This window comes from Mauremys mutica, chromosome 8, assembly GCF_020497125.1.
Source record: "Mauremys mutica isolate MM-2020 ecotype Southern chromosome 8, ASM2049712v1, whole genome shotgun sequence".
Classification (NCBI taxonomy): domain Eukaryota; kingdom Metazoa; phylum Chordata; order Testudines; family Geoemydidae; genus Mauremys; species Mauremys mutica.
In genome coordinates, this window is record NC_059079.1 from 72,398,503 (window position 1) to 72,410,512 (window position 12,010).

The 12,010-nt window shown below is 49.7% G+C and overlaps 1 protein-coding gene across 1 annotated transcript in view; it reads left to right on the forward strand.

Moving 5' to 3' along the window:
* Positions 1 to 219: 219 nt before the first annotated feature.
* Positions 220 to 12,010, forward strand: part of LOC123376320 (START domain-containing protein 10-like) — a 49,424-nt gene continuing 37,633 nt past the window's right edge. The window contains exon 1 of the mRNA XM_045028244.1: positions 220 to 366. Coding sequence (XP_044884179.1) covers positions 220 to 366 — 147 coding nt within the window. The remainder of the gene's footprint in view (positions 367 to 12,010) is intronic.

A 12,010-nucleotide genomic window follows, 5' to 3' on the forward strand; every position in this document is an offset into this window, starting at 1 on the left:
CAGGGTGAGTAGGGCAGGGACGCAGCACAGCGGAGAAGCCAGCTCAAGGCAAAGCTGAGCAGAGCCAGGACAGCAACTGGAAGTTTCTGAGCAGGCCAGGCAAAGACCTGTCCTGTGCCTGGCACCGCAAAGCCACTTTACAGGCTCCGGTGGTTGGTGCACTCTGGCCACAGCACTCTGGGCCTGGCAAAGCTCGTCTCCATGTTGAGAGGAGGGGAGATGGTTTATATCCCGGACGACTCTGACTTCAGCTCATTCAGGGACCAGTGCGAGAGTCTGGAGGGCTGGCATAGCCAGTACAACAAGGGTGGGGTGATGGTGTGGAGTCAGACGCCAGGGGAGAGCCGGACAGTGCAGAAAATCAAGGTAAGAGCCCAGTGCAGATGCCACAGCAACAGCATGCTTTGTCCCCCCGTGCTGGGACTCCCCGCCAGCACCCACTCTCATTTCCTCCCTTCGCTGGACACAGTGCTGCCAGGGCAAACCCCCACTGTGGCCAGGGGTGTCTCTTCCACTTCCAATCTCCTTGTGTGTTTGGAGGGTACAAATCTGCCTTGACGTGTTTCACTAAAGCTGCTTAGTGCCAAGTTTCTATGTGTGTGTACACACATGAAAACACACTCATGCATGCATGCATGCACAAGTACACGAACATCTGCACACACATTCTGTGTTTGCAGCATAGCTAGTTCTAGACTCCCAGAAGCCTTGGTGTCACTTAGGCCAGGGCTACATTAACAAGCTAGGTCAATCCAGCTACATCACTCAGGTGTGTGAAAAATCCACCCCCTTGAGCGACGCAGTTAAGCCGACCTGACCCCTAGTGCAGAAAGCAGTAGGTTGAGGGAAGACTTTGTCTGTCAACTGAGTTACCACCTCTCAGGATGGCAGATTAACTACCCTTCCTATCTGCAGCAGTGAGTGGCTACACTGAAGAGCTACAGCGCCCAGAAGCCTCATTTTCTGATGAGTGCCCATTTACAGGCTACTGTGCTTTATTTGTGCCAGGCCTGAGCATCGGCACCTCTCGGCTTGGCCGTGCAGAGCGCTGGTACTTCTGGGCTTCCTGCATCAGTTATGAATGTAAAAATATTGCTTGAGCCCCAGCATCTCTTTCATTACAAATTAAACGCTGGTGGGCATGTTGGACTGCTGTTGCCTACCGACTCACCCGGCCCCCATTAGAACTGAAGCAAGTGCAAATAAAGGAATCTGCAAATGAGCAAGCATAGGTCGCTGTTCAGCGCAATGCCCTGTGGACTCCAGTGGTGTTACTCGGGGAGTAAGGGTTGGCAATCTGGGCACTCTTGGAGCCCACACGACCAAGGCATGAGGACTGTGGTGCAAAGTAGACTTGGCTTATTTACACTGGCACCCCTCTGTGGTGTTGTCTTAAAGCCATGCTGTCAGGTGAAAAATCCTGCTTGAAATAAACATGTTTCTTTGCCTTCATCCCTAAGAGCATTGTAGCCTATTCCCATGGTAAGGTTATGTAAACACCCACCCGGGTGCCTGCTGCTTGTTTGCTTCTTGGCTTTGCCTTTGTCTTCTCTGGGTTGATGCTGCACAGTGAGAGTCAGTTTCCCTCTTGTTCATCATCAGTTTCCCTCCAGGGTTCTGAAGGCTGTGATGTTGGGGTCACACATGCAGGGAATGGCTTTGGGACAAAAACAGGTATTTCCTTTAGAATCAAACATAACACGTCCCTGTCCTGCTGGCCTGAGAATGAGCCATATGTGTTCTGAGCCAAGCTGGAGCTGGCTGTGTCCTGTTCATTGTTTAAACTCACACTTTGGGGTGTCCTGTGACATGTTCAGGAGAAGCCTTGCTAAGAATAGTTAAGGCTCAGAACACTCTGCTGGGAAGCAGGGAAGCTGCTTTTGCTGAACGATGTAGATTAGTCAAGTGCAAATGCCTGCGGTTCTCTTGTTACACTTACTCAGGTGCCTACACCCCCAACTTAGGCACCTAAATCTCAGATTTAGGTACCTAAGTCCCACTTTTGTCTCCACTGCACAACATTTGCACCAAACCCTGTAGGCCCCTAAACTCACTCAGTGCCTAAGTTTCTGCCTCTGCACATGAACCCTGCTGCCACTCTGTAGGTTTCGGGCCACTTAGCTCCCCACAAGCTCTGAGTGATTCACAAACCAGAGAAAGACAAGCAGTGGTGCTAGAACAATTTTTACAGTGGGGATTCTGAAAGCCCGTGGTCCCCAACATTTTTACCTCGCACCCTCCACTTACCCTGTTTGTGCCCCCTCTCCCCAGAGCTGGCTCCAGGAGGGGAAGACGCGGACAGGGGTAAGGGGGCTGAGCCTGGGACCACAGCTGGGGTTGGGAGCAGAGCCCCAGGTGTGGGCCTTACAGCCAGGACCCTGGGTGTGAGGCCAGAAAAAGTGCCCTGAGTGAGGGGCTGGCGGCAGCCAGGACCCCGGGTACGGGGCTGGCAGCCGGGACCCCGAGTGCAGGTCCAGGACTGAGCTGCCACTTCAGCTTTTGGCAGGAAAAGTTCCTCTTTCCAAAATCACCAGACAACTTGCATGTTAGAGGGAGCTGGTTTATAGCTGTAAGACACTTCCACTTTCCATATACATTGAGAAGAAAGCTCTTAAAGCACAACAAATAGTGAAAGGACAGTCGAGGCCCCTCATCTAGACCGTGTATATGTCATCTTGTAGGTTCCACTATCTCCGAATTTAACAGGAAACCTCTATGCACTAGTGCCCACCTCTCCTCCCAACACCTCCCCCCCCAGTTCCCAACCACCACATTGCACAGGGCAGTTCTTGGCACATTCTTTGTGCCACCCACTCAGTCAGCCTGAATGACCCAGCCTGCAGTACAGGGCGGTAGGAGAAAGTTTGGCACTGGGAAGATCACTGACCAGGTTTGTTCAGATTTGCCTTGCAAGAGAAGCTACTATGCTCACGCTTCCCACAAGGATTTCCAGTACCCCATGGCAAGCATATTTTGCTAACTCTGAGGGGAAACAAAATATGCAAGAGGCTGAACTGTGGCACATAACTTTCACAGGTTCCTTGACAGTATAGTGGTAGGGAATGGAGGCACTCTGACAGCTCAGGTCTGGGAGCGGAGCCCCAGGTACAGGTCTGGCGGCAGCCGGGACCCCGCTTATAGGGCGAGTAGTGGACCCCGGGGAATGGGGCCGGGACCCCGCACAAAACTGGGAATGCTGCAGCATCCCCCACACCCCTTGTTCCCACGCCTATGGAGACAAGGCTTCACCTGCCTGTCGTGTGTCAGTAGGCGTGCTTATTCACGGTTGGAGTGTGCCCCATTCAGAATCTGGCTAGAGGAGGAAGCAGTGGTGCCCAATGGGTAGCGCACTCACCTGGATATGGGATACCTGGGTTCAGTTCCTCTCCACCTCCAGGTCAGAGGTCTCCCACTGCTTAGGAGCGTGCTCTAAGCTCTGAGCTGTGACATATTCTGCTAGAGTTTCCCTCGGTCTCTCCATGAAAGCTGTTCCACTGTGGCTAATAAATAAGTCTCTTCCGTTGGAGCTGCATTGGTCCCAGGATATTAGAGATACTAGGTGCAGGAGGGAATAGCTTTTATTGGACCAATGTCTGTTGGGGAGAGAGACAAGCTTTCAAGCTTAAACAGAACTCTTCAGGGCTGGGAAAGGTACTCAGAGTCTCACAGCTAAATATAAGGCGGAACAGATTGTTTACAGGGCCGGCTCCAGACCCCAGCGTGCCAAGCGCGCGCTTGGGGCGGCGTCCCGCGGGAGGGTGGCAGGCGGCTCCGATGGACCTCCCGCAGACGTGCCTGTGGAGGGTCTGCTGGTCCCGCGGCTTCGGTGGAGCATCCGCAGGCGTGCCTGCGGGAGGTCCACCGTAGCCGCAGGACCAGCGGACCCTCCGCAGGCACGTCTGCAGGAGGTCCACCGGAGCCGCGGGACCGGCGACCGCCAGAGCGCCCCCCGCGGCGTGCCGCCCTGCTTGGGGCGGCGCAAATCCTAGAGCCGCCCCTGATTGTTTAGCATAAGTAGTTTACTCATATTGTTAGGGACCTTTCAAGGTGAAGTGGCCAGTTCACACCTCTGCAGTCATAGGACAAAAAGGGGGTTAGTGGGTTACAGTTTGTTGTAATAAGCCATAAATCCAGTGTCTCTGCAAGGCCATGATTTGTAAGCTATGTCTACACTGGCAATTGAACGACAAAACTTTTGTCTTTCAGTGGTGTTAAACCCCCGCCCCCCGCCCCGAAAGACAAAAGTTTTGCCGATGACAAGCGCCAGTGTGAACAGTGCTTTGTCATCGGAAGCTCTCTCCTGCCGACAATGCAAACGCCGCTCATTGGGGGTGGAAGTTTTATGTCAGTGGCTACGCTGCGTGACTTTTAGTGGCATGGCTGTAGTGACACAGCCATGTCGCTAAAAGCTGTGTAGTGTAGACATAGCCCTAGTGTCTAGCAAAGTCATGAATTTAAGATCCCAGGCTTGTCTTTTTAAGATCTTGTGCAGGTTTCCTTTGAGGACAAGGAGGGGCAAGTCAGGTGTAGAGTGGTCGCTTTGTGAAGAGGGTTCACCCACAGGTGATAGAGTGTTTTTGTCTTTTATAATTTTTTTGTGTAAGTTAATTTGAGAGCATAGTAACTGTTTGGTTTCACCACGGGTCACTTGCAGGTTTAAACTAGTGTCAATGGTAGATTCTCTGTAACTTGAAGTCTTTAAACCATAATTTGAGGACTTCAGTAACTCAGCCTGGGGTTAGGGGTCTATTACAGGAGTGGGTGGGTGAGGTTCTGTGGCCTGCAATGTGCAGAAGATTAGACTAGATGATCATGATGGTTCCTTCTGACCTTAAAGTCTGAGTCTCTTTGAGTTTCCTCTCATGAGGTAGGTTTTCCATTCCTCTGATCACCTAGTAGCCCTTCTCTGCTCATGTTCCAATTTGAATTCATCTTTCTTAAACATGGGAGACCAGAACTGCACACACTGTTCCAGATGAGGTCTCACCAATGCCTTGTATAATGGTACTAACACTTCCCTGTCTCTACTGGAAATACCTCGCCTGATGCTTCCCAGGATTGCATTAGCCTTTTTCATGGCTGCATCACATGGGTGGCTCATACACATCCTGTGATCAACCAATACATCCTGGTCTTTCTCTGTCACTTCCAACTGATACATTCCCAGCTTATAGCAAAAATTCTTGTTGTTAGCCCCTAAGTGCATGACCTACTTTTCACTATTAAATCTCATCCCATTTCTGCTACTCTAGTTTACAAGGTTATCCAGATCTGTGTATGATATTCCGATCCTCCTCCATATTGGCAATACCTCCCAACTTTGTGTCATCCACAGATTTTATTAGCACACACCCACTTTTTGTGCCAAGGTCAATAATAAACTGTTAAATAAGATTGGTCCCAAGACCAATCACTGAGGAACTCCACTAGTAACCTCCCTCCAGCCTGACAGTTCACCCTTCAGTATGACCCACTGTAGTCTCTCCCCTATAAGCAGCTACTTATCCACCTTGAAATTCTCGTATGAATCCCCATCTTCTCCGATTTAACTAATAATTTCCTATGTGGAACTGTACCAGATTCCTTACTGAAATCCAGGTAGATTAGATCTACTGCATTTCCTTTGTCTAAAAAATCAGTTATCTTCTCAAAGAGATCTGGTTGGTCTGGCATGAGCTACCTTTTGTAAAACCATGTTGTATTTTATCCCAGTTATTGTTAACCTCTATGTCCTTAACTTCCTTCTCTTTCAAAATTTGTTCCAAGACCTTGCATACAGGTGAACTCAAACTAACAGGCCTGTAATTTCCCAGATCACACTTTTTGCCTTTCTTAAAAGTAGGAACTATATTAGCAATTCTCCAGTCATAGGGTATGACCCCCAAATTTACAGATTCATTAAAATTCTTTGCTATTGAGTATGGGTTGTAATTGTTTAATGATACCTTGTGTGGGTTCCAGTGTGGGGTGGTAGGTGACAATGAGGGGTGTACTGTTGGAGAGGGTTGGGTTTTTTTCCATATTGCAGCAGACTCTCTTGGCATATTTGGGTGGCCCAGTCCATAATGCAATCTACTTCTCTGGTGGCATGTCCTTGTTTGGTGAAGGCGGTTTTCAGTGTGTTAAGATTTCCTCCTCAGAACATATTCTGTGGGATCTGCCTGGCTGTAGATAACAGATTTCTTGGTGTGTGAGGGGTGGTTACTGGATCTGTGACTGTAAGAGTGATAGCAGCAAAGAATCCTGTGGCACCTTATAGACTAACAAACGTTTTGCAGCATGAGCTTTTGTGGGTGAATACCCACTTTGTCGGATGCAAGTGATGACTCATGGGTTTCTTGTATATAGATGTCTGTAGGATTCCATTGCTGAAGCTGGTTCTAGTGTCCAGGAAATTAATGCTGATGCAGGAGTGTTTTAGAGAGATTTTAATGGATTGGTGGTGGTTGCTGAAGTTGTGGTGGAAGTCTATGAGGGAGTTTAGGGCATCTGTCCAGAGGATGAAAATATCGTTGATGTATCTCAGGCATATCATTGGCTTTGTGGTGTGTTTGTCCAGAAATTCTTCCTTGAGATGGCCTTGAAGAGGTTGACATATTGGGGATTCATCCTAGTACCCAGGGCTCTTCCCATGGTTTGGACAGTTTGTTGGTGAATGTAAAATTGTTATGGGTGAGGATGAAAGGGATGAGTTTGGCGATGTGTCTGGGGTTGTCCATTGTCTTGTAGATAAGAACATAAGAATGGCCATACTGGGTCAAACCAAAGGTCCATCTAGCCCAGTATGTTGTCTTCCAAACAGTGGCCAGTGCTTGGTGCCCTAGAGGGAATGAACAGAACAGGTAATCATCAAGTGATCCATCCGCTATCACTCATTCCCAGCTTCTGTCAAACAGAGGCTAGGGACACCATCCCTGCCCATCCTGGCTAATAGCCATTGATGGACCGATCCTCCATGGACTTACCTAGTTCTTTTTTGAACCCTGTTATAGTCTTGGCCTTCACAACATCCTCATGCAAAGAGTTCCATAGGCTAACTGCATTGTGTGAAGAAATACTTCCTTTTGTTTCTTTTAAACCTGCTGCCTATTATTTTCATTTGGTGACCCCTAGTTCTTGCGTTATGAGAAGGAGTAAATAACACTTCCTTATTTACTTTCTTCACACCAGTCATGATTTTATAGACCTCTATAATATTCCCCCATTTCCAAGCTGAAAAGTCCCAGTCTTATTAATTTCTCTTCATACGGAAGCTGTTCCATAGCCCTACGCATTTTTGTTGCCCTTTTCTGAACCTTTTCCAAATCCAATACATCTTTTTTGAGATGAGGAGACCTCATCTGCATGTAATATTCAAGATGTGGGTGTATCATGGATTTATATAGAGGCAATATGATATTTTCTGTCTTCTTATCTATCCCTTTCTTAATGATTCCCAACATTCTGTTCACTTTTTTGACTACCGCTGCACATTGAGTGGATGTTTTCAGAGAACTAGCCACAATGACTCCAAGATCTTTCTTGAGTGGTAACAGCTAATTTAGACCCCATCATTTTATACATATAAGCCTGGTCTACACTACGCGTTTAAACTGGTTTTAGGTGCGTAAAACCGATTTAACGCCACACCCATCCACACTAAGAGGCCCTTTATATCGGTATAAAGAGCTCTTTAAACCGGTTTCTGTACTCCTCCTTAACGAGAGGAGTAGGGCTAATATCGGTATTACCATATCGGATTGGGGTTAGTGTGGCCGCAGATCGACGGTATTGGCCTCCGGGCGGTATCCCACAGTGCACCACTGACCGCTCTGGACAGCAATCTGAACTCGGATGCAGTGGCCAGGTAGACAGGAAAAGCCACGCGAACTTTTGAATATTTCCTGTTTGCCCAGCGTGGAGCTCTGATCAGCACGGGTGGTGATGCAGTTAAAAATCAAAATAAAGAAAGAGCTCCCGCATGGACGATGCGGACGTGATCGCTGTAAGGGCAGGCAAATCTGTTCTATCAGCGCTCCGTTACAGAAGACGAAATTCAAAATCATTTTTTAAATATCTCCAGACAGATGCCCTAGCAGGGACTCAGCGCACTGCTGCGTGACAAGCGTAACGGAAAGCCAAAGAATCAAATGGACGCTCATGGACTGGAGGACTCAAGCTATCCCACAGTTCCTGCAGTCTCTGAAAAGCATTTGCATTCTTGGCTGAGCTCCAAATGCTTCTAGGGTCAAAAACAGTGTCCGCGGTGGGTCAGGGCATAGCTAGGCAATTTACGCACCCCCCCCCACCCACCCCCAGAAGTGAAAGGGAAAACAATCCTCTCTTGACTCTTTTACATGTCACCCTATCTTTACTGAATGCTGCAGATAGACGCAATGGTGCAGCACTCAACACCAACATCCTTGCTCCCCCCACGCTATGGCTGGCTGATGGTACAAAATGACTGGTATCCGTCCTCGTCATCAGCCTATTGGCACATGGGGCAGTGCAAAAGGACTGGTAACCATGCTGACAAGGGCGCCTGGTCCTAATTTTTCCTGGTAGATGGTACAGTATGGCTGATAACCATCGTCGTCATAGCAACAGGGGGCTGAGCTCCATCAGCCCCCACCCTTCATGTGTAAAGAAAAGATTCAAGTGCCCCTGAACTAGCAGAGGGATGCTGGGCTCCTCTCCTACACACTCCTTACTGTCCTGTCTGGACTATCATAGCAGCTGGAGGCTGCCTTCCACTCATATCTCACTAACAAGTCACTGTGTCTTATTCCTGCATTCTTTATTACTTCATCACACAAGTGGGGGGACAATGCTACGGTAGCCCAGGAAGGCTGAGGGAAGAACGGAATCAACAGGTGGGGTTGTTGCAGGAGCACCCCCTGTGAATAGAATACAGCTCATAATTTCTGCAGGATCTGACACAGAGCAGCTGTGCTCTCTGGTTCTCTGATACAGTGGTTCTCTAGTACACTTGCCCATATTCTAGGCAGGACTGATTCTATTTTTAGATACCAAAAAGGAGGGATTGACTCAGGGAGTCATTCCCAATTTTGGCTTTTGCGCCCCTGGCTAAGAGCAGCCAGGGGCACTTATGACAGCAGCAAATGGAACAGTGCAAAAGGACTGGTAGCCACGATCATCTTATTACCAATTTATGGTATGGTAGATGGTACAATATGGCTGATAACCATCTCTGCTATCATGCAAAAGCAAAAGCATGCTGCTGTGTAGCGCTGCTGAATCACCTCTGTGAGCGGCATCTAGTACACATACGGTGACAGTCACAAAAGGCGAAACAGGCTCCATGATTGCCATGCTATGGCATCTTCCAGGGCAATCCAGGGAAAAAAGGCATGAAATGCTTGTCTGCCGTTGCTTTCCCAGCGGAAGGAGTGACTGACGACATTTACCCAGAACCACCCGCAACAATGATTTTTGCCGCATCAGGCACTGGGATCTCAACCCGGAAATTCAAAGGGGCGGGGGAGGCTGCGGGAACTATGGGATAGCTACGGAGTAGCTACCCACAGTGCAATGCTCCAGAAATCGACGCTAGCCTCGGACCGTGGACGCACACCACCGATTTAATGTGTTTAGTGTGGCCGCGCGCACTCGATTTTATACAATCTGTTTTGTTAAACCAGTTTATGTAAATTCGGAATAATCCCGTAGTGTAGACGTACCCATAGTTGGGATCTAAGTTTCCTGTAAGCTGCCCAGCCGTGCAGCCATGCAGCAGCCTATTTAGCGCTGTGCAGGCACTCAGGGAACCCGGCCGGGGACCTACTGCGGCCAGGGGAGGGGTGGCCCTCCCCCAGCCCCAACCTAGCCCGGTCCCCAACCTGCCACGGCCGGGGCACCCCCCTGGCCACAACTATGCCATGGCCCGGACCTGCGGTGCCCAGGGTGCCCCTACCCTGGCCTGAACCCGGCCAGAGCAGTGCGGCATGGCCTGGACCCAGCCGCAGCCAGGGCAGTGTGCTGCAGGCCCGGACCCAGCCATGGTTGCCCAGCCCGAAAACACGGACGGCATGGCCTGGACCATAGCAGCACAGCACGGCCTGGACCTGTTGCATCCAGGGCATCCGTCCCTGAACCCAGCCCTGGCCAGACCTGCAGGGGCTGGTGGAGGGGTGCCTATCCTGCAGCCCTAACCCCAGAGCTGCTCCAGTGGGGAGAGGCACCTCTCTCCCTTAGCCCAGCTGCTGCTGTGGGGAGAGAGAGCTGGGGGGAGTCCTCTCTCCCCACCATAGCCCAGAACACCTTACTGCACCTCAAACCCCTCATCCCTGCCCCCACCTCAGAGCCCGCACCCCCAGCCGCAGTCCTCACACCCCTGCACCCCAACCCTCTGCCCTGCCCCTGAACCCCCTCCCACACTCCAAACCCCTCGGCCCCAGCCCCACCACATTAATTTTGTTATGTGCACCAATATGAAGGTGATGTGTCATACATCACCTCTATATTGGTGCACACAACAAAATTCATTCCGCACATGGGTGGGAAAAATTAGAGGGAACACTGGTTGCGATTATGTTTTTCACTGTGCATTATTTTGCATTTATCAACATTGAATTTCATCTGCCATTTTGTTGCCCAGTCACCCAGTTTTGTGAGATCCTTTTGTAGCTCTTCGCAGTCTGCTTTGGACTTAACTATTTTAAGTAGTTTTGTATCATCTGCAAATTTTGCCACCTCACTGTTTACCCCTTTTTTCAGATCATTTATAAATATGTTAAATAGGACTGGGCCCAGTACAGACCCCTGGGGGACACCAGTATTTACCTCTCTCCATTCTGAAAACTGACCATTTATTCCTATCCTTTGTTTTCTGTTTTTTACTGATCCATGAGAGGACCTTCCCTCTTATCCCATAACTGCCTACTTTGCTTAAGAGCCTTTGGTGAGGGACCTTGTGAAAGGCTTTCTGAAAATCTAAGTTCACTATATCCACTGGATCCCCCTTGTCCACATGCTTGTTTACCCCCTCAAAGAATTCTAGTAGATTGGTGAAGTATGATTTCCCTTTACAAAAATCATGTTGACTCTTCCACAACAAATTATGTTCATCTATGTGTCTGATAATTCTTTTCTAGTTTGCCCGGTACTGAAGTTAGGCTTACTGGCCTATAATTGCTGGGGTCACCTCTTGAGCCTCTTTTAGAAAATGGTGTCACATTAGCTATCCTCCAGTCATTTGGTACAGAAGCTGATTTAAATGATGTTATATACCACAGTTAGTAGTTCTTCAATTTCACATTTGAGTTTGTAAGGAGGGGCATGTGTCTCTCCCCTTCTGACAGGCCGGAAGGCCGTGCCTCCTCGCTATTTCTCAAGCAGGGTGCAGATCCCAGCTGGTGAGTCCACCTGGTGATTAATCCAAGTAGCAGTGAGTCCCTCTGCCAAATCCCTCATTCAGGGCAGTGAGCAGCTAGCAGGCCTGGCTGACAATCAGCCCAGGCCTTAGTTAGTCTCTCTGCCCGAGTCCCTCAATCAGGGCAATTCACAGTTTATAACTCAGGCTGAGTCCCTGTGATACAGCCCAGAAGTTCAGGGTTGGGAATTAGCTCTCAACTGGGATCGACAGCAAATGCGCCTGGTGCCCTAGCTCCGGTGGACACCAGACCAATTCAGGCCTCCTGGCATATTAGTGGAGAAGTGGCCACCCTTCACAGGTGGGGTGCCTGGGGTAGGGGGACCAGGCCTTCCCACTCCACTGCGTCCCAGCCCAGGGCCCTATTAGTGGAAGGGTAGTTCGCCACTAGGTCAGCGGGGATTGGTCCGCAAAACGCTGGCCAGTTCACAATAGTTCCACAGCCGAACCCTATTCAGTGTCCCTGGGCTCCTTCCTACCCTCCCCAGTTTGGGGCACCTGGGTTCCGGGGTCATCATGGGTCTCTCCGGGGTAAACAGCCAATGGCAGCCCCAGCAGTTTGTTGGCATTGCTGGTCTCCAGCAATTCAGGTAACTCCTCTGATCGGGCAGCCGTCTCCTTCAGCTCCAGGCCCCGTCA